Genomic DNA, 23,971 nt, shown 5'->3' on the forward strand with positions numbered 1-23,971 from the left:
ATTGAGGCACCTGAGAAAGTCAGGGTGGAATGCTCTGCTGGCTGTATGTGCTTGGGGGGCTGCTTAAATTAATTTGCATATCTCAGAAGCCTCCTCTGAAGTGCTGGTTCCTTGCATAGGACAGCCTTGGAGTGGTCTACCTCTGGAACTTCATGGGTATCAAGGGAATTTGCCTAGCTCCCTCTTTCTGTGGTGGAGGGTGGGCATCATCCATGCTACCATGTTTCTTTCCACTTCCATGGTTAGTGAGGTTATTGATGCAAAGTCTTAAATGAATTACAGGTGACTCCGAAGGGCCTGATAGCCCCATTGCCCATCCACATCCTCTTACACATCTGGTATTGACGGGGTACCGTTTCACCCAAAAAGGTAGCTTTTCGCCCTGATTCTTATTGAATGGATCAGTTGTAAGTAATATCAATAAATGTCCTCTCTGCCCACCCAATGACTACGACCTCTATCTGTCAATAGATGGAAAGGTACAGATGCCTGTAGGAAAGGGCTGTTGCCTTTGAGAGGCCCAGAAATTGCCCTAGCTGGTTTGGCTCAGTGGATAGAGTATCAGCCTTTGGACTGAAGGATCCCAGGTTCGATTCCGGTCAAGGGCATGTATCTTGGTTGCAAGCTCGATTTCAGCCCTAGTTGGGCCTATGCGGGAGGCAACCAGTGGATGTGTCTCTCTCACATTGATGTTTCTCTCTCTGTGTCTCTCCCCCTCCCTTCCACTCTCTCTAAAAATCAATGGAAAAATATCCTTGGGTGAGGATTAACAAAATAAAAAAATGTTAATCTTAAATATATATATTTTAAAAAGCAGTTTCTTTAAAAAAAAAAAAAATAGAGGCCCAGAAATCTCTGGCAAGAACCGTATGCCTGACATGCCCTCTGCGAATCGTCCCCCTCAACACCCTTGTAATCAGACTCCCATAAAAACACAGAACAAGAGAGCTTTGATGAGTGATGAGGTACGTGGCTTTTCTGCACAGCATTCTGTCTGCTTGAAACAATCCTACGGTGCTCAGTTTCAGTTCAGGTGAGGTTACTGCAGACCTGGTTGGCATGGTGGTTGGCAAGGGGGAGGCGTGTGGATGAAGAGGGTGAGAATGGCACTTGCAGATCACCTAAGATGACCCATAAAGGATCAGATACTTTTGCTACATCCTAGTATCTATGAAAAGAGTAACAAAATGAAGATGGGGATAGATTATGAACCTCTACCTACTTTAGGGAAAGCTAAATGCACCATTTACCCATTCCTCATTCCTTCATTAAAGGAGTGCTTGGCGTACCTTTCAACATCATAGCCCTGATGCTAGATTTGCCTCTGATTTATCCACAGCTCAGATGAAAACTGTAGATCCTCCAGCTCCATGCATTACACAGCATAGACAGAAAACATAGTTACAGCTCTACTATCTGGGAATGAATTCGGAGCATGTATAAGGAAAGGCATAATAATATGGGTACTCTTTTTTCCTGGGGTTGGAGTGACTGTCACATCCTAATGCACTGAGCTGAGCAGGCTTGGAGGGCAAAGGGATGAAAGAAATGGCTCCATTGTTATTTACTCAGATGGGGATTGGGACATAACTTCAGCAGGATCCGCACTGCAGGTCTTCTCTGAGCTGACAAGCAGCCTGGTTTTGGCAAGCTGCTTCCTTTGGGTGCCAGGTCTCCTGTCAGTAACAAATGCAGTGTTGCATTTGAGGCAGATCTGGTTGCAGCTGGAGCAATCATTGTTGCAGTTCCAGAGAGGGTGTTTGTTAGCCCTGTACGAGGACTCTGGCCAGGCAGAAATCTGCCAAGCTGGAGCTTACCCAGAATATTTCTAGCTTTGACGAAGCAGGAGTTCTGAGCATCAGTGGGAGTGAAGCAACAGAGATATGAGTGATATTTGTTGGTGAAAAATATCAACTTCTTGAAGGCTGATTTACATTCTGTGATATTGGAAACTATGGAATCTGTTTGACAGGAGATGGTTTACTTGCCTAGAAGATCTGGTGCTTGTTTCATTCTTGATTGCCACTATTTGACCTTGGGCAGGGCCCTTTCTATCTCTATTAAAATATCCTGATCCTCACTCTAATTCACAAAGATGCAGAAAAAGTATAACAAGTAGGAACTTGGGCTCTAAAGTCAGTCTTTCTGGGTTTGAATCTAATCATTTGACTCCTTTAAGAATCAGTTTCCTCATCTTAAAATGGGGATGAAAGTAGTACCTACCCAACAGAATGGTTGGGAGAATATTCATTGGGCTTTTTGCCAGAAGAGAGCCCAAATTCTGGCATTGCCAGAAACACAGTAAATTGTTCAATAAATGGTAGCTGTGAATATTATGTCTAATAATCACGTTCTCTTAAATGATTCAGCAGATTTTTGGTTCCAGTGTTTTTCAATAGTCTCTTCCCCCTCCTCCCCCACTCCTCCTCCTCCTCCTCCTCCTCCTCCTCCTCCTCCTCCTCCTCCTCCTCCCCCCCCCTCCTCCTTCTCCTCCTCTTCCTCTCCCCCAGCCCCCCAGGACAGGGTACAAGTAAAAGGAAGGGGTAAATGTTGGCCTGTATGGTTCCCTTTAGGGAACTCTGTATGACTATCTTGTCTTTTGTTGTTGCAGAGATCCGCGCTCAGCTCACAGAGCAGATGAAATGCCTGGACCAGCAGTGTGAGCTCCGGGTGCAGCTGTTGCAGGACCTCCAGGACTTCTTCCGAAAGAAGGCTGAGATTGAGATGGACTACTCCCGCAACCTGGAAAAGCTGGCAGAGCGCTTCCTGGCCAAGACACGCAGCACCAAGGACCAGCAATTCAAGTAGGAACTCCTTGGCTATTACTTTTAGAGACCTTGGGAATGGGGTCTGGGATGGAGGGAGGCAGGGTATGCCACCTAGATCCAATTGGATTTATGAAATAGGTAACCCTATGACTTCAAATTGGCTGAGGGTTGAGAGCCTTCAAGGACTTTTCCAGATCAGCCTTACATGCAGCTCAACACCCTGGAGAGATCAGAATAGATGATGAACCATCTATAATAATAAAAGCATAATATGCTAATTAGATCAGACGTCCTTCCGGGCGACCTTCTGGATGAAGCCGGAGCTGCGAGGGAAGCCCAGGTGCCTGCTGGCGGCCAGAGGAAAGCCTGGGTCTCAGGTGGCAGCCAGAGGCAAGCCCGGGTCCCGGGTGCCAGAGGGAAGCCGGTGCTGGCAGCCGGGGGAAGGAAGACCTACTCTTGCACAAATTTCGTGCATCGGGCCTCTATTGCTAATAATAACAACACACATTTTCATAGCTCTTCCTATGTGCCAAGCATGGTTCTAAAGGCTTTACATATATGTTAATGCACTTAATCTCCACAACAACTCCATATGTTGGTTATTGTTATATCCCCAATTTATAGGTGAGAAAATTAAATCATAAAAAGGTTAAGGAACGTGCCCAGTGTACACACACACACACACACACACACACACACACACCCTAATAAAGAGCTGGAATTTAAACCCAGCCCGTCTGGTTCCAGAGCCTGTACTCTTAACCATTTCACCAAACTGTCTTTAATGAGAAGAAATGAATGATGTTGCAGCCATACTTCTATATTGCTGCCCAGATAGTTGCTAAAGTCTATTTCTTCTACATTTATACCACTGCCCCCTCCACTCTGTTCTCACTGCTATTGCCCTAGTTTAAATTATCATCTTTGCCTGAGTGATTACAATATTTACTGTATCATCTACAGTAAAGGTTCTCAGCCCCAACTGCACATTAAAATTCCCTGGAGAACTTTTAAAAATGCTGAAATCTGGGCCCCACTCCAGACCAATTAAATAAGAATCTCTGGGAGTAGGGCCTTGGTGTAAGCTTCCCAGCTGATCTAATGGACGATCAGTGCTGAAGACCACAGTCTATAGCTTCTCTCCTTTCCAATCTGCCTGACCCACTGTTTTCAGATTTAGTTTTCCTGGAACACACTGGAGATCAGGCAGTTTCTCTGTGCAGTGGCTCCCCACTGTCTATGTATCTATGGTCTTGATACTCAAGGTTTGGTCTTCCAATATCAGCACCACCTAGGATGTTGGAAATTCAGAAACTCAGGTCCCACCCCAGATCTACTGTAACAAGATCCCCAGGTGATTTGTGTGCACGTAAAAATTTGAGAATTGCTGCTCTATTCACAAAGGTGAAGACTCCTTGGCTTGGTTCTCAAGCCCCTCTACATCATCCAACCTTATTTCCTGTTTCTGCTCCACAGTACCTTTGCCAAGTAGAACGTTAACTCCAGTGGGCCTTTGCTCATCCTGTTATTTGAGCCTATGTGCCCATTCTTCACATCTCTGCATGTCTGAGCCATACCCATATTTTAAGGTCCATCTTGGATGCAACCTGTTCTAAGAAACTTTTCTAACTCTCCCAGAATAAAAGAATGTTCTTCCTCTTTGTACAGCATTTTATTTGTTCTTTTATTAGGACACTTCAGCACTGTCTGTCTTATATTATTTTCTCTTAGTGATCTGAATAAACTTTTCTAATTCATCTTTCAGTCTTCCACAGTGCCTGGCATAATATGAGGTATAAAACTGATGCTCACTAAATATTATTGGATGAGTAAATGAATGAATGAATTTAAGAATTAATGCCAAATATGTCTTCTCCTGTTTTCTATTTTTATTGCCTTAATAATTTGGGAAACAAATATCCTTTATAAGCTAGCTCTGAGCAATGATATGAGGCTAAGAATGAGGAGAACTTGTGACACTCGCAGTTTAGCCAGAATGAGAATTTCCTCCAGATGTTTTATCCTCAGAGTCCCTTATCTTTCCCAAGTCCTGTTCTCTTTGTGGTAAGCAGTCCTGAGAGAATAAAATGTTATTTTAGTATGTGATAAATGAAGATTTGGTGTAGAAATCATTTGCTTTAAGAAAAATGATTCAAAGTTGGATTTATCCTGTTAATAACCTGCTCCTAAGTTTAAAATATCATTTTATTTTTACTAGTATATCATATTCTCTGTTTAAGGACATATTTACTACAAATTAAGGTACAGACATGTTATTCTTTAAATAATCTGAATTGCTCTGATTAAGATCACATACAAAGAATAAGGTGTTAGGGGGTGAGGGTGGGGGTGGGTTAGAAGGGGTCAATGGGGGAAAAAGGGAGACATATGCAATACTTTTAACAATAAAGATTTAATTAAAACAACAACAAAGAATAAGGTGTTTTCTCCAAGGCTGGAAGAATGGTTTTCCTGATAAACCCGGTTCCTGGCCTCATTTCCCCTCAACCAGTGAGTAGTTATTGAGGGTCAGCTATATGCTTCATATTGTACAGGTATTGGAAGATATAAGAGAAGTTTATTGTTTGTATCCAGAGGGGGCCATTTCTTGTAGAGAAAATATTTTTTAATACAGGAAGCAATTAAAGGATAAGATAATAATGATCTTATTAAGAGATCATTAGTTTTCTGTAGAATATAGATGTGATAAGAGGTCAGGGATAAATTATCAGAGATAGATAAAGGGTCTAGAATAGTCAGGAGAGTTTTCTAGAAGCAAGTGAGATTTTAGGTTAGGCTTTAAAGATTTGTGTAGTAGAGAACAATATTATAGGCGAAAGGAAGTAGGAATGTTTGGTGGTAAATGGGGTATAGGGACTAGTAAGGAATCCAGCTTCGTTAAAAGGAGATTCTAATACATTCATTCAACAAATGTCCACTACACATTCCTTGAACGCCTTTAGGCCAGACATTGCGCCTTGGGATACAGTAGTGAATAAGCCACTGAGTCTTCCACATGGCACTTAACAGTAGAATGAGGAAGCAGCATTAAACAAATCGCACAATTAGATGAGTTGAAGTAAGTGTCACGAAACTAAAGTACAAGGTGTTACAACAACTTGTAAGAGGGAGACTTCTCCAGTCCTTTTGCTGTCACATTATGGCTAATTTACTTTAATAACTTCCTGTCTGATCTTATCCTGAGTAACAATCTACTTACTCAATAAACCCCTATAAATACCTACTGGGTACTGTGCTCTGTTCTGATTCCTATGGAGATTAAGCTCTAGAACCTTGGCTTACAGAAGAGACATGTAGACAACATAATGTGAAAAGGCCTTTAATAGAAGTGTGAGCAAAGTATTTTGAGAACACAGATATTTTTCAAAAGCAGTGGAAGACAAGGTTAGATAAGTAGACACCAAATAGTAGCTCTTTGACAGACAAGCAGAGGAGTTCAGATTTGATATGGTGGTGGGGTAGTGAGCTCTCTGAGTTCTTGCATGGGGACAGCTACATGAGAAAGATGTAGAAGAATGCATTTTTATGTCAGAGAAGGCCAAGATGGAGGTTTGGGGGGAGGGGGAAGTAATCCAGGCACAGTGTGATAGCAAAAAAGAATGAAGGGGAAGGAATATATTCAAGAAGTATTCTAGAAACTGAACAAGACTGGATAATTGTTTGGGTAAAGAACTGTAATGGCCAGAGGTGACCAGTGTCTCTAACTTGGCAACCTAGAAGAATTATGTCATCTACGATAAAAGTAGAATGTTCAGGAAAATCCTCTTGTGAATGGTGAGCCGACTTTGGACATGTTGGCTTTGGGACAGTGGGAGGTCCTCAGACATCCAGATGGAAGGTTGTACTTCTGAAATAAGAAGTTATAATTTAAAATAGCTAGCATAATCTTCAGTATAAACTGATTATGGTAGGTATGAAAGTATATGAACTCAGAGAAGAGAAAGAGAAGAACAAAGAGCTTAAATCAGGACCCAAGGCTCGGGCACAACCAATGTTAGGGAGGAATATACACTGAGTGGCCAGATTATTATGATCTCTGAACACATAATAATCTGGCCACTCAGTGTATATCCTATATAATAAAAGGCTAATATGCAAATTGTCCCCTTTACCAGGAGTTTGACCAGCAGGCAGGCCGGCCAACCGCCCATGTCCCCTCCCCCTGGCCAGGCTGGCCGGACCCCACCCATGCACGAATTCATGCACCGGGCCTCTAATATATATATTACACACACACACACACACACACACACACAGGGTGGCCAGATTATTATGCATTCAGAGATCATAATAACCTGACCACTCAGTATAAGTTATTACTAGAAGGGGCGGGGAGGGAAAGAGGAAGGAGAGAGGGAGAGATGTGTTTTTTTTTAGCATAAAAGGATAAAAGTCTAAGGTCAGATAATGTTGTCTGGTGGAACTAGAAAATCTGTAAAAGTTAATCCATCAATTTCTTACAGATACTCCTCCATGTAGAAGGCATTGTGAGAGATGTGAAGATGACTAAAATGAGCCTCAATCCCAAGAGCTTTTAATTCATCAGAGTGTAATGAAATTGCTAGATTTTATAGGTCAAAAATGGTCACATAGTGGCAATTTCATATGGTCAGAAGTCACCCAATGTCTCAGCCGATTAGAAGGAAGTGAGAAATACACACAAATGTATTGAATACAGGCAAGATGGTGAGAAGCTCAGTAAGAGAGTCCAGGCAACATCCCACTTTCGTACATAATGTACAGAAAAGTCCAATGGTTGAATGTCAAACCACAGTTTTAGGTGGAGTGGGTGGGTTCTGTTGCTCTAAGTATTTATGTGAAATTCTGAATCATATATACTTTACCCGATGTACTTTCAGGTTTTTGTACCTGGTCTTTCTTTTTGCCACGCTTAAACCCATGGTATGCCTGCCTAAGTCCAGTGAGCACCTGAAGAGTTGCTGATGATTTCTGTCTACCCTTGTCTTATTAATACAGTGATGAGACTACTTCTCAATGCAACACTAGTAAATAGCACTTTCATTTTTCCAATTTCCACATCTCTGTGTTGCAGAAGGGAAGCAGGTACTCTGATGTTTGCACGCACAAGCATTCACTGCACAGAGACAACTCTGCTACTAAAACTGAAGTGGCACTTGGCAGGCAGCATCACCAGGCCAAACTTGAACCACTTGTTAGCAACTAAAAAGTCAACATTTTTGGTCCAGAAAGGCTTTTTAGACATGGCTGTTTTGGATAGGATATAGCGTGTGCTACTATAATAGACCCCAAATAATAATGGCATACACAAGATAGTGGTTGATTTTTCTTGTGTAATAGTCTGGGCATTAGCCATCCAGGGCTGTGTCAGCCTCATCATTCCATCCTGAGAGTGTTGCCCTTGTCTGTATGACTCAAGATGGCTCACTGCCACCATGTCCCCATTCCAGCCAGTAGGAAAGGCAAAAGGGAGGGGGCAGATACATCCTTACTCTTTTTTTTTTTTTTTTTTAAAGTTTTTATTGATTTTTATATATATATTTTTTTTATTGATTTTTTTTAGAGAGGAAGGGAGAGGAATAGAGAGTTAGAAACATTGATGAGAGAGAAACATCAATCAGCTGCCTCCTGCACACCTCCTGCTGGGGATGTGCCCGCAGCCAAGGTACATGCCCTTGACCGGAATCGAACCTGGGACCCTTCAGTCCGCAGGCCGACGCTCTATCCACTGAGCCAAACCAGTTAGGGCTACATCCTTACTCTTTTAATGTGCAATCTGGAAGTGGCACATACATTTCTTCATCTCATATTTTACTGGCCAGACTTAGTCACATGGTTATATTGAGCTGCAAGGGAGCTGAGAAGTGTAGTTACTATTCCGGTTGACCTGAAAATAGAGTTTCTATTAATACAGAAGAAGGGGAAACAGCGGGGGCGCTATTAGCAGCCTCTGCCACATTGTCTGTGATGTGTAAGAGGGCAGATGTATGAAAGACCATGGCCCCCCCATCTACTCAAAGTGCCATAAGTGCACAGAGAAGAGAGGTTTATTCAGGCTGGGGTCTAGAGAGGTCTGTGTGGAGGTGAAGTTCAATGGATGGAAAATGAAAAAATAAGAGTGCCAATGCTCAGTATTGGCCCTTTAAGCTTAATTCAATTGAGACAATGCAAAAGTTGTAGAGAGAGAATAAAAAGATGGTGGAGGAAGAATTTGGACAGAGAAAACTGTTGATAACAGTTGGGAAAGACAAGGTTGATGGGTAACTTGTCTGTTTGGGTAAGGAAAGAAATAATAAATGCAATAGTAAAATAAGCCTTGAAAAATTGTGAGGGACCAGTTACAGTGGTCTATAAATGCTAGGTGTCAGGGTTTAGGGTCTACTCAGTATGCATGGGAGAGTTATTGATAGTTTTTGAGTAAGGAACATAATTATGGCTGTGCTTTGGAAAGGTAACTATGGCAACAGCACATAAGATCAATTGGAGCAGAGACACAGAAGGAGACCTGTGAAATGGAGGGTCTGGCAGTTGGCCTAAGGTTAATGTAGGCCTAAACTGAAGTCGTGCTCTTGGAAATAGGAAAGTGGGCCAGATGTAAGGGCAAGGAGCAAGTGAAGTCAAAAAAGCTGGGACAGCAAAAGGGTTGTGGGTTTCCAGGGTCTCTGGAGTGGCAGTTGTACTGTATTTTCATTCACCGGTGAAGAGTAGCCTGGGTCTTGCTGACTCTCGGGCGGGTCCCTAGAATAGTTCATTCTCTGCCCAGAGCATCTCAGCGGGCACTCGTCACCTCCCCCAGAGCTGTAGCAGCTGTTGGCCCAGCAATGCCATGAATTTGTCTCCCTGTGTTGCCAGGAGAGCAGCTGCCAGCAGCAGCTCTGGACAGACGCATCTCAGGAACATGGAAACTATTCAACTTGGGACGGCGTAGGGTGGCCAAGGCCGAAGTCAGTCCACATGGATTTGCCCCACCCTTTTTCAGGCCAGTTTTCACCCTGGCTAGATTTCAGCCTCTTATACTGGGTTAAGTTGGGTGTTCTGTTACAGTTTTTAAAAAATCATTTTTTATTTTTCAATTACAGTTGACATGCAATATTATATTAGTTTCAGGTGTACACCCCAGTGATTAGACATTATACAACTTACTAAGTGATCAGTCATCCTGATAAGTCTCATACCCATCTGACACCATACATAGTTTATTAGAGTATTATTGACTATATTCCCTATGCTATATTTTATGTCCCCATGACTATTCTGTAAATACCAATTTGTACTTCTTAATCCCTTCATCTTTCCCACCCATTTCCCCTGTCCCCCAAATGACTTTGTTTAGGGACACATGTTGCTGAATTGTTTTTTTCCTCCTCTTTTAGACAATTTCTTATGCTGGTAGCCATTACCCTGTCACTCTTTGGCTTTGCTTCCTATTCTGCTTTTCTCTTGCTCACCTTTTGTATTCTCCCACACTGTGCTCAGTGCAGATCCCCTCATTAAAGCATACACAGCTCTGACTCCGCTGTGCAGTCTGACCCTGTGGTCCCATCACGTTCCTTCTCTTCCCTCTCCCCCATAGAAAGAGGGAGAGATGCTGCAGCTAGAACTATAGCGATTATTTGATTCTACCTTATTCTGCTTTGTTTAAGATAGGTAAGATGGCTTCCTCCATCCCTTTGAATTGTGGGAGGATCCTGTTAATATCTGAAATTCTATCTGCCTGGTTTGATTAAAAGCAGAAATAATATTTTGTAAGGGTAGGAATTCTTCTTAGGGAAGATGTTCTTGCATTTTCTTTGGCTCCTTGAGGAGTATAAATGTATTCCTATATGTTGCTGAGTCTTTGATTGTCTCTTTTAAGTGGAATCTGTGTTAATATTGCCCAGCAGGACTCTAATTGATAATGTGCTGGCTGTTTTTTACATAAATTACTTTTCAGTCATAGCTCACTTGGTTTTGATCTCTTTTTAATAGCTCAGTGCTTTTATTTTGAGATTATTGTCTTTTTTCTGTTGAGTTTTTAGAGGAATATGCCTGCATTGATATCCTGCTGTGTTCCTTACAGAGACCTTATGCTACTTTATAGCCCTCTGCCAACATCTTTTCTTTCTTACAGCTTTTCCTTCTCAACAACAAATATTTTTTTTGAACATTTAAAAAGTATTATTGTTCTTGAGTCTTGACTCTTAGAGGAGAGAGATACAGAGAAGTAGAAGTGGTGGTTCTTTCTCATATGAATTTATAATCTAGTCAGAGATAAATTATACCTGAATGCATAAAACAGATCTTCAGTATAAGGCAATATATGGTAAGTTCCAAGTGTGTGCTACAGAAAGGTATGGTTCGGAAACTTTCAGGGAGGAAATGGGATTTGAATCAGACTGAAGAAAATGAATAGGATTTTGACAGATGGAGAAAGAGGGAATGTTATAGGCAAGAAGGGCACAGCAGGAAGAAAGTACAAAACACCTTTAGGGTACAGGGAGTAGACTGGTTTGGCTGACATACAAGTGTATCTGGAGAAATTGGACAAAGGTAGATAGGATCATGCTTTGGAGGGCCTTGAGTCTTGTCTAAGAGATTTGGCTCTAAGAATAGATACTGGAAACGGAAACCACTGAAGATCTGAACAGCTAATGTCCAAGTGGAGGTATGAACCCTGCTTAAGGAAGATTAACCTTAACCTTAGGGTCATAATTTGCTAAATGACAAGAAACTTGATTCATTGAAACCAGTTGCCACAGTAGATAATAAAGATCTAAATTAGGGTGGGATGGTAGGAATGAAAAGAAGAGAAATCGATCCTTCAGTCCATTTAGCAAATATGTACTGTGCTCTTACCATGTGCCAGACACATGCCACACAAGACAGATTCCGCCCCCTGCGCTCCTGGAGCTTATAGTCTAGAGACAGATGGAAAACACCTGGTGCAGGAAGAATCTACAGGACTTGCTGACTGATGGGATTCAGGTTTCAAATGAGCCTGGAAGCAGGAAAGAAAGAAGGCTGTGAAGTTTCTTTTGGACTTGGGCGACTGGTAGATTAATGGTGCCTTTAATAGAAATACTGAAGTTAGGAGAATGAGTTGTTTTTGAAGGGTTAGACCAGTGGTCGGCAAACTCATTAGTCAACAGAGCCAAATATCAACAGTCCAACAATTGAAATTTCTTTTGAGAGCCGAAAACCAACTTCTGCACATGGGTCACGAAGTTTCAATTGCACTGTATGTGCGCTCCCGCACGTGGTATTTTGTGGAAGAGCCACACTCAAGGGGCCAAAGAGCCGCATGTGGCTCGCGAGCCGCAGTTTGCTGACCACTGGGTTAGACTATGAGAAATTTGGTTTTGAAGTGTTAAGTTTAAGATATTAGAAGGATACTGAGGCTGAAAATTTCAATAATTGACAAAAAATGAATGACTGTATTCAGGGCTAGAGATCTGAGCTGTATTCAGGGCTCAAGTCTGGGCTGTTGGTAGAGATTTGGGCCTGTTCATAGAGAGGTGATGGTTGAGGCTGTGGAAATGTTTGATTTCCAACAGTAAGGGTTTAGTGCGGAAAAGGGAGACATTCTTTGTATTGTCCGTGGTACCCAGATTGCAGAAAGTGAAAAGGGATTTAAAAGATACATTTATTTATGCATTCATTCAGTATACATTTGGGGGAATCTAATCATGTACTAGTCATTGAGCTAAATACTGGGGATAGGAATAAGACAATATCCTATTCTCACTAACATTACATTAGCAATCCGTTAAGAAGATACACATGGGCCCGGCTGGCATGGCTCAGTGGTTGAGTGTCGACCTATGAACCAGGAGGTCATGGTTCGGTTCCTGGTCAGGGCACATGCCTGGGTTGTGGGCTCGATCACCAGTGTGAGGTGTGCAGGAGGCAGCCAATCAATGATTCTCTCTCATCATTGATATTTCTCTCTCCTTCTTTCCTCTCTGAAATCAGTAAAAAATATATTTAAAAAACAAAACAAAAAGAAGATACCCCTGGAAAGTAAACCTGCTTATTGGGCTGGTTATGAGTTGTGTAACTACTGGAAGGGATGTGAGGGAGCAGGACCTAGGTATCTCAGGAATCTGGTAGATGTTTAACCTGTAATACTCCTTTCAATGGGAGGTTAGGTACACACTTAATTAGAGAGAAATTCTTGTAGAGTCCATGTTCTTGGCCTTGGGCCCAATATTTGAATGTGCGCAGAATCTGCAGTTATGTCACCTATTGCCGATGGATTTTTCCACTCGAGCTGAGCTCAGAGTTGTTTATCAGTCTCACAGGATAGAACTGCATTGAAAAATGTAATCAAATGGCCATGGAGCATGTTATAGCTGTGATTGCAAATCATAAAAGGGTGGAGGACCACAAAGTTCCTCTTTGAGTAGGGGTTGACTTTGAGAAGGGAAGTAGGAGGAAGGATGAAGCTGCCAGAAGGGGGAACCCCTTACTTCCTGGGATTAGTGTTTCACTGATTCATTTTGGACATATTTGGGAGCTATTTGTTCCTTTAGGGAAGGTTTTGCCCAGATGTAGCATCTGGTGTTGAGCAAGGGTTGGCTTCCTTTTGGCATGGCTCAAGCTGTAATTGTTTAGAAACTAACAAAAGGCCCCTTGGTGACCTTTTTACTTGCCCAGTCCATATAGAACATTAGGTGGTGGTTTGGTCCTTTTTAGAAAATTGGGAGGTTTCTTCACACATGGATAAAAGCAGGATAGAAGAGACACCAGAGGTTAGTTTAGGGGATCAGCAAGACAGAGTGGTGGTCAGTCTTTGGAACAGAGAAAGAATTATTTTGAAAGCAATTTGGGAGCTTTATGACTTAGTAGAAAAATCTTAGAGCCTTAAGCTAGACAAATTTGGATCTGAATCCTGTCTTTTCTGCTTATAGCTGTGTGACTTGGAGCAATCTTGTTTAGCTTCAGCTTTCTCATCTATGAAATGTGGAGAATAATGCTTGCCCTGAAGAGTTGTTCTAGGGATTAGATATAATACAAAGTGGGGGCAAAGTCGGTTTATAGTTGTGAGTATGCAAAACACAGAGTTTATTCTTTTATCTTTTTCTTTTTTTTAATTCATTTTTTTAGAGACAGAGGAAGGGAGAGCGAAGAAGAAAGAGAGAGAGAGAGAGAGAGAAACCTTGATGTGAGAGTAAAACATCAGTCAGCTGCCTCCTGCATGCCCCCTACTGGGAATTGAGCCCACAACCTGGGCATGTGCCCTGACTGGAATCAAACTGGTGCAGGGGTTGATGCCCATCCAACTGAGCCACACTGGCCAGAGCCAGAGTTAACTCTTATTATTCATTAATTATTTTCTATACAAACAACTGTAAATCTACTTTTGCCCCACCCTGTATATATAAAGCACTAGCGTAGTGTCCACAACTTACTAGACACTGAAAAATGGAATACTACATGGCTATAAAAAAGAAGGAACTTTTACCCTTTGCCATGGCATGGAGGGACTTGGAGAGTATTATACCAAGTGAAATAAGCCACAGAGAAAGGCAAATACCATATGATCTCACTTATATGTGGAATCCAATGAACAAAATAAACTGATGAAAATAGAGGCATGGACACATAGAACAGCCTGACACATCTCAGAGGGGAAGGTGGTGGTGGGGGTGGACTGAATAAAAGAAGGTAAAAAGATTAGCCAAAGAACATATATGCATAGCCCATGGTGTCAACAATAAAAATATAAAAAGTATAATAAAGAGTAGGGAGGTAGCTGATGTAATTATCACCATGAGAGAAGGAGAAGAGTAAGAGCATTAAGATTCCAGGTTCTGGACCAGATTCCCTGCATTTGTAATCCTGGATTTTCCACTTACCAGCTGTGTGATTTTTAGATGAAGGTTCTTAGTTTCTTCATCTGTATATTGTGAATAATAATAGTAGCTACTTTGTGGAGTTGTTATGCTGATTAAGTAAATTAATATATTTGAAGCCCTTTGGACAGTGCTTCGCACATAGTAAGTGTAAATAGTAGTGACTACTATTCTTGTCCTCAGGAGTTGGGACTGAATATAGCTATACTAGGTAAAAACTTGGTGGATTAGATTTACTATTTATTCCCTGTGTAAAGTTAAGCATTCTTAAGCCTGGCCCTGGGTAATAGGTCAATCTTCATTTTCTTCAGCAATCCCTGAGGGCTCTCTTGAGTGACAAACTCTTCCTCCATCCAGATTTTTATAATATGGCTGCACTGGGCAGGAAATATGCAATTATGTGACTCTATATAATTGTATGTCCAATTTCTATAAAAACCGCAGCAATTCTATGTTTTGTCTTATAGGGTGTCATGTTTACAAGGTGTCATGAACTACCTTGAACCAGGTAGTTAACCCTGGCATGCTACTTTTAGATCCCGGCTTATAATCATCAAGAGGAAGAAATTTGTCTTAGAATTTCTTTATCCTCATGGAGTCAATATTCAGCACTAATTGCCAAGTCATTGGGATTCCATGAAGATATAGTGTTGAGCCCCCTGGTCCCATTGGCAGTCTGGGTGAATGAAGAACGCCAGTCCTGTTCAGCCTTCTGGAGTGGCCACCATCAAGACCAACAGGCCAGTGCAGTACAAACCTCAGTCACGGACATAGCAGACTGTGGTTTACTGGGTCGTTTGTCTCATGAGGCCAAAAAGAAGCTCCCACGCTTCTGCCTAAATGGCTTCATATCATCATTTTAGAGTGCAGAGTGATGGACGGCAGGGCAGGAGCGAAGCATGCTTTTCTGAGCCGTTGGGAGGATGTTGGAGACTGCTGAGGGCTTCCTGTGTCTCCTGGGCAAGGCCATGGGAATGCCAGCGGGACACACCACATGATTGCAGGTTGCCGGAGCATAGACCCTGGTGATCCTGTCCCTTAACAACAGTTTGGGGTGCAGGGGAGTTTTAGTATTCAATTTCTTTGCTTTCTAAGCCCTATAATAATTGCATAGTAGAGACAGGAAGCAATATGTGGCTGATTTGCAGGATCTTTAATTCTCAGGAATTCGCAGCCAATTAAATGAATTGACTTTAATCCAGTCCTCTTTTAAAGGCAAAAGCCATGTCATCTTTATTGGGAGCTAACTGTGTTAAGTGGAAGGGTTTATAAGATAAGAAGAAAAGACAGTCTCTTTCATAAGGACTTTCATAATTGAAATGGGGAAAATCAGACTGAGAGAATAATAAGAACACATGTGCGCATGGGCACATGAATCTAAAAATAGGACCCCATTTAAAGCAGTTTCCAGTAGTCACTAGGAAGGGAGGGGTAAGTGGAGTACTCGGGAGGGACTCGTACTTGGCTCAGCCAGGGAAAGGTAAAAGATAGCACAGTTATATTCTCAATTAGTTTTAGTCCCAAGTTAATTGAAGTAAGGACTTTAATATCTAATTCCTGTGCACACTGAAGTATCGTGCTGTGAAGAGAAACAGAGTCATATCGGAAGAGCTCAGTGTTAATGAAGGATTTAGAGAGAATCAGAAAAAACTAGGGCTTGGATTTTTTCAGAGTTGAAAAAGGATCATCCTTTCTGCTACCTCCTGCCCATAAACACCTCTACTGATCATTGGCTCATTGCCTCTGGGGTTTTAGATTCAGGGAGGATCAATGAGCACAGCTCTGACTCTTAACGTATCTCAGCTACAGCTGGTTAAAGAACCAGGATTAGAAAATGAATCAAACAAACTAGGATTATCTTTAACAGTAGGATGCTGAGCTGTGTTTGCAGATTTCTGCTTAAGCAGTTGGGACAGGGCATCCTTGCATGAAATTCAGACATCCCTCCCTGGCAGCCTCCGTGTTAAAGTAGAGGTTGCAGAACAAGTCTGGCAGCTCTTAGTCTGAACCCTTGTAAACAACAGATGTTCATAACTAGGTTCTGCGGGTGAGGATGGGGGTTTCTGTTGATGCCTAAAATTTTCTTAAAAATTTATAGGCAGCATCTCGAGGATTTAGCAAAAAGGAGGAAGTTGTACCAAATTGATTCTGCAGTGTTATAGGTGGAACTGATGCTTCAGACAGTTCCTTTGACAAAGCACAGGGTATTGAGTGAACTCTGAATAAACAGCAAGTGAATCCAGGAAGCAGGCACAATTAAGAAAGGTTTGGCTTCTTAGGTGTGTTGACTTTCTGCCCTCCTCCCTGTTCCCCTACTTATATACAGACTGATTTGTTGACCTCCCCCACGCCCACGCCTCTGTTTTCTCTGGTTATGGGTGGAAATGTTGCCCTTCCCTACCAGACTCCTGCATACACATGCATACTGATACTCAGGCAGGTTTACTGTCCAGTCTCTTCTATTAGCTCCTTCTGAAGCCATTCAGGTTCTTATAATATATGGATTAAATGGTATTGTTAGGGGCTTTGTCTTGGATGCTAACCTTAGTCTTGTACATTCTCAATGTTGATTTTGCCAGGTCTCCAATCATTAATTGGATGTGGGTGAAGATAATGTAGCTTATAAAGAATTCAATGCTGCCTCTTTTTTTATCCCCACCCCACCCAGCCCCCAAACACACATACACACTGAGTTTTCAGCCAGATGATGAATGCTTAGGAAACCTATTTTACAGCATAGTTTGGGGAAGTAATATGGAAAAAATAAACCTATAATACCTCTTTAGTAGGCTTTCTTGGTACAAAATTAAAGAAGAACTTTAATCAAATGAAAAAAGTAATTTATTGGGGGGACTGGGCCTATATTCAGGCCAATCTATCAGAAAGAATTGTCTTAAAAAATCTCTGATGAGATCACTAGTTATTTGGGGGGGGCTAACAACACCTTCTGCTATTATTTTTTTCTGAAAAACAAGTCCACTCCTGGCCCTTTTGTGCGTTAGCATAGAAAGTTTGGGTGAATACCAATCCTGGTATGTGAGGTTTACTTGTTCTTTCAGCAAATATTTATTTAGCACTTATTCTATACCAAGAGGCCATGCCCTTAGTGTGGAATTAAATTTCACTTAATTACTAAATTAAATATACAGAGAAGAATAAACCACTATCTAGCTCATCGAGGTTACCATTTAATGTGAAATATTTTAAGGTTGTATATGTATTTATATATGTATGTATGTACTAATATGTGTTCTGACAAGATGTGGAGTTCAAGATTGAGGAGCTAGAATTGTTGAGTAGCCCTTTTAGTTCCTTATAGTATATGTGATTCATTAATAAACACTTGGATCCATCTTCCTTATCAACAGTGACTAACATGTCTGGTAGGTACTAGGGTCACAGAGATGTATGGGACACAGCCTCTGACTTTAGGAGGCTCATTGTGTCATGTGGAAGATAGGAGGTTTAGATGAAAAAAGTTAGCATAGAATAGCATATATTTATTGCCAAAGAAAAGATGGGAGAAATGTTTTATTTTTATTTTCTTCCAGAATGGGATTTTAAACATTTTTTTGAGGTTATTTTAGACAGAAAAGTTACAAAAATAGTACAGAGATTTTCTGTATGCCATTTACCCAGATTGCCCCAAAATATTACCATAGTACTACCCTTACTTTATACTTCTCTCTCACTATATACAACTCATGAATGTACATATTTTGTTTTTGTAAGACAATTGAGCATAAGTTGCAGACATAAAGCCCCTTTACCTCTACCTACTTCAATGTGAATTTATTAAAAACTAGAGGCCTGGTGCATGAAATTAGTGCACTGTGTGTGTGTGTGTGTGTGTGTGTGTGTGTGTGTGTGTCGGGGGCGGGGGGGCCCCTCAGCTCAGCCTGCGCCCTCTCTCAGTCCAGGAGCCCTTGGAAGATGTCTGACTGATGGCTTAGCCATCCTTAGTGCTGCTGCGGAGGCAGGAGAGGCTCCCACCACCGCTGCTGCACTTGCCAGCTATGAGCCTGGCTTCTGGCTGAGCGGCGCTCCCCCTGTGGAAGCACACTGACCACCAGGGCAGCTGCTGCATTGAGCGCCTGCCCCCTGGTGGTCAGTGCATGTCATAACGATGGGTCGTTCTGCCTTCGGGCTGAAACCGGCTCTCCGACATCCCCCGAGGGGTCCTAGATTGCGAGAGGGCACAGACCAGGCTGAGGGACCCTACTGGTGCTGGGGAGACGATGCTGGGGAGGGATGCGGGAGGTTGGCCAGCTGGGGAGGGACTGCGGAAGTGCTTAAAGGTGTGTCTGTCCCGTCTCGCTCAGTGCCAATAGGCCAGACCCCAGCAGCAAGCTAACCTACCAGTTGGAGAGTCTGCTCCCTTGTGGTAAGTGCACGTCATAGCGACTAGTGGACCAGTTGACTGTCTTCCCCCTGGTGGTCAGTGCATGTCATAGCGAGCAGTTGAGCGGCCTTGGCATATCATTAGCATATTACGTTTTGATTGGTTGAATAGTGGACCAAACAACCAGACACTTAGCATATTAGGCTTTTATTATATAGGATAAATTGGTTGTTCTCTGCCATAATGATAGTATAGTTATCAAAAGCAGGGTATAAACATCGATACAATAATATTGTATAATCCAGACATTCACATTTACCATTTGTTTCAAAATTTTCCTTTTTGGCAAAAGAAAGTCCAAGATTATGTGTTTCATTCAGTTGTCTTGTCTCTTTAGTTTCCTTTAATGTGGAATGGTTTCCAAGTCTTTCTTTGTATTTCATGGCATTGACATTTTTGGAGAGCAATTCAGGCCAATTATTTTGTAGATTGTCCCTTAATTTGAAATTTCTGATAATGTCTGATTTCTTTTAATTTCAATATTTTATTTATGCCCCAAACAGAATTTATTATTTCTCAACATCCTGGCTTTAAAGAAGCTAGCTTATCCTTAATATTTTAATATGCTCTTCTTCGTTTAGCTCATTTTAAGTTAGATGATTACCATGTTTGATATATTTTCTCAGGAACTACCAATGATGAATAAATTATTTTTGAAATTATTTTTAGCTTACTAAAATGTTCTTTGCTTAGCCTATTTATGAAGCAATTTAAAAAATAAATACAATAAAATAAAAGGAACTTCAAAAAAATCAAGGGAGCTTTCTAATTTGTCATGTGATAGTAGTAAGCAAGAATTCGTGAATCTGGTTTAGAAGATCAATACCTCATGATGTATTTTTAAGTTAAATGTGTTGGGGTTACATTTTTAAATAACATTATGTAAATTTCAGGTGTGATATTTCTTTATAATTAGATTCAGGTTATGTGCTTTGGGCAGGAATACCATAGAAGTGATGTCCTATTCTTCTCAGGGCATCGTATCAGGAGCCCCTTGCTGATTATTTATCCCATTACTAGTGATGTTACCTTTGATCATTAGGTTAAAGTGGTATCTGCCAGATTTTTCTACCATAAAGTTATACTAGTTTATGCTTTGTAATTAATGCATATACATTAGGAGATACTTTTTTAGGCCATGTAAAATTTGTGTAATTCTCGCAACCTTACATCCACTCGTTTTAGCATTAATTGATAATCCTTGCTAGAATCAATTATTATGATGGGTACCACATGAGTTTTTCCAGTTTCCATCATTCCTTCTACATTTGATTCTATTGTAAAGAAGAGCTTTTCTGTCTCCATGTAGATGTCTGGTTATTTGTTTATATCAATGTGGACTCATAGATTCTGATCGTATTCAATAGGTTATAATCCTTTATCATCCTTATTTATTTTAATGTTTATATTATCACAGATTTGGCTAGTGGACTCCCTTCAAGATGGCTTCTGTATCCTTGCTCTGGGTACTTCTTTACCATCTGGCACAACAAGATGTCCCAGGCCCATCTTGTACTTCCCTTGCTTCAGCTCCGGCGCCATTTCCTCAAGGAGCCCTGGTTCCTTTTATGGGCAATGGTATTTAGGAACTATGGACGCTAAGTATGCTCTTTGTTATCAGAGTAGCATTGTTTTTGTAGTGCTGCTCAGCAGACAAAAGTAGTAAATAGCTATAAATATTTGCACCCACACATAATTGCATACTTCTTCATCCATTTCTCTATATCCGTATCTCTATTAAAGACCACGAGTTCACACTGATTTCTTCAATTCCAATTTAACACCATATGTCTTATTCTGTTTTCTCCCCTTTCCATATTTTTAATTTTGTTCTCTGGACAGTGAGAAGCTGGCACCCATTATTTATAATACATTTATTTAATTGCTCAGTCCTAGATGCACGCAAAGTAGTTCCAGAATTCCAAGCTCATGCATCTGAAAAAGAAGACTAATAACTAAATTTCATTACTAGTTTAGAGTTCTTTTTCTTTTCAGCCTTGATGACTAAAACCTGGTATTCAAAACTTAGTTGTTAGGCCCTTCTCCTCCAACCCCAGACCTTCAATGTGGTGATAGTATTTGTTTGAAATATAATTTGGTTTACTTATTTGTTTGGATTTAATTTTTTCCCCTTCAGAATGAGGTCTTGATTGACATTTCTAACTGCCAGATCTTTTCTCCTTTTTAAAAATAGTTTAATTTATTGGGGTGGCATTGGTTAATAAAATTATATAGGTTTCAAGTGCATCATATGTATATTGTATTGTGTGTTCACCACCCAAAATCAAGTCTCCTTTCCTCACCATTTACCCCCCCTTTACCCTCTTTTGCCTCCCCTCACCCCCCTTTCTCTCTGGTAATCACTATACCATTGCCTGTGTCTATGAGGATTTGTTGTTGTTGTTGTTGTTGTTTGCTTAATCTCTTCACCTTTTTCACCCAGCCTCCCAACCCCCTGCCCTCCCACAGCTGTGAAGTAAATTTTACCTTTTGGGACAGCATGGATGGACCTGGAGAGTATTATGTTCAGTGAAATAAGCCAGTCAGAGAAAGACAGATACCATATGATTTCACTTATATGTGCAATCTAATGAATAAAGTAAACAAACAAAATAGATAGACTCATAGATCCAAATCTTTTCTCTTGACTAGAGACTGAGCAGTCCCAGAAGTTAGAGTCCTGTCTCTCCATAGATTATGGGAAGTCACTGATTGGGCTGTAGGCCAGACAAAGAGCGGACACCAAGGAATGTCCCTTCCTGGGCCTGCCGAGACTCTGGGAAAGCCACCTTATGGGTTGGGACCCTTGTCACTTTCTCCTAATACGACTCCTCTCACATTCTCTCTGTCATTCTCCATGATTACCTCTCTTGCACTAAGGGAACCAAGAATCTGGCTTTCAACTCAGTACTAGGCTATGATTGTGAATGAAGATGGTTTACCCAGCATTTCATGTAATATGTGTGGTGTAGGACCTTTGGATGATCTTGATCTGGCTCCTTAGAGGTGAAGCCTCCTGGCATTGCTCATTGACACCCAAACTTGCAGAACTTTTTGCTCTGTTGCTGTGCTCCCAGTTCTGATGCCCCTGCTCTTTTTCCTGCTTGCCTTTCTTTACTGAGATGTTTTGGCCTCTCTACTAGCTCTTTTGCATCAGTTCTGATCTGACTGATTTCTCCTCTGTCTCTAGGGATAGCTTCCAGATTCCCTTTCCTCTGTCCTGTTTAACCCTCTTCCTCCATTTCCCACACACTCATTTTATTTTTCTCCTTCCTCAAGACACATCTAACATGGTCAGTGCTGCTGATTCCAGCTGTTCTGACTCTTGCTTGCGGCTTAAGTTCAAAAACAGATGGACCTAAAGCATTCTCGATGCTGTGCCAATTTCCACCAGATGAAAACAAATTACTAAAAAGCATCAGGAAATATTAGAATAGATCTAAGGTTTAATTCTCTGTCTTCTCAGTGGTCCTCCCTGCCTTACTCCTCCATGGCCCCCTGCTTCCTCTCCTCATTATACCTGGCCCTTTTTCCATCTCTTCTTTCTTTGTATGCCTCATATGACAAAGGCTGATTTCTAAAACCTTTGCTCCCATTGTCACCCTCTGTATATGCAGATGGATGGGTTTAACCATTGGGATGAGAATGTTGATAATCAAGCTAGGTTGTTGCTGTTTTTTAATTGTGCCCTTTTTAAATCTTCCATCAGGGGCTAAGGAATTTCTGTCCTTTGATCATATAGAGAAGGCGAGGCTGGGGTCTCTGTGTCTGTAATTGTAGGTACATTTACAGGTGAAAGGTTACTAACTTGGTAATAAAATATATGTTTCTCTATGACTTTATCAATAGGGGTGCAAAAAGGTGCCAGTCCCACAGCCTACCCTTGCATGCTGTAGACAGGGAGTGTGTTCCTTGGAAAGCAGTAACATTGTGCCCACACCATTGCTCTCAGAACCCCCATTTTTGGAATTTGCTTATAGTTTTCTCCCAATGTTCTGTAGAACACTGTTTAACTTTAACATTTCTAGTCGCCCTGAAACATAAGAGAAAGAATCAGCATGGTGGGGCCACTTACCTTACAGTACATCACACAGACACTGGCAGTTATTTATAGAGAGCATCAGGAGAAAGTTGTTAGCATAGTCCAGTAATTATGAAGTGCCCATGTGACCTGAGTACTAGACACTGTAGGAACTATCTTCAAGAGAAGACCTTGGGGGTTGGGCTTCCCGAAGTTTAGGGACACCTGACTCATATGCAAATTATGGTGTTTATTTAGAAAACGTCTCCCTTCCTCCCTTCCTCCCGCCCTCCTAAACCTCCCCCCTCCCCCTGTCCTTTCTCTTTCTCTTTCTTTTTGGGAGGAGAATACTTGAAAGAAAATCCTCAGATTCTCAAAATGGTCTGGGGTATGTAATTATCCTCCAAAATACTTTATAAACAATATTTTATGTTGCAAGTGGGAATGCATACACAGAGATATATGTATATTTTAAAACAAATAACTGAGAATAATATTTTTGCAAAAGATTACCTATAGATCTTTCCTCTATGTGATGTACTGATATATATATATATATATATATATATATATATATATATATATTTTTTTTTTTTTTAGGTTCTTTTTTTTTTCTTTATTGATTAAGGTATTACATATGTGCCCTTATCCCCCCATTGCCTGCCCACCCACTCATGCCCTCACCCTTCTGGTGTCTGTGTCCATTGGTTAGGCTTATATGCATGCATACAAGTCCTTTGGTTGATCTTAACCCCTGCCCTCCCCTGTCTTCCCTCTGAGGTTTGACGGTCTGATCAATGCTTCTTTGTCTCTGGATCTGTTTTTGTTCATCAGTTTATGTTGTTCATTATATTCCACAAATGAGTGAGATTGTGTGTTATTTATCTTTCCCTGACTGGCTTATTTCACTTAGCATAATGCTCTCCAGTTCCATCCATGCTGTTGC

General features: G+C 41.2%; 1 protein-coding gene across 6 annotated transcripts in view; it reads left to right on the forward strand.

Moving 5' to 3' along the window:
* SRGAP2 (SLIT-ROBO Rho GTPase activating protein 2) overlaps positions 1–23,971 on the forward strand; it is a 239,334-nt gene that overhangs the window by 94,253 nt on the left and 121,110 nt on the right. For all 6 annotated transcript variants that reach the window (XM_080648555.1, XM_080648556.1, XM_080648560.1 and 3 more), the window contains exon 3: positions 2,612–2,804. In XM_080648555.1, the coding sequence (XP_080504681.1) occupies positions 2,612–2,804 (193 nt within the window). The remainder of the gene's footprint in view (positions 1–2,611; positions 2,805–23,971) is intronic.

Source organism: Plecotus auritus (assembly GCF_963455305.1).
Source record: "Plecotus auritus genome assembly, chromosome: 12".
Taxonomy (NCBI): Eukaryota; Metazoa; Chordata; class Mammalia; order Chiroptera; family Vespertilionidae; genus Plecotus; species Plecotus auritus.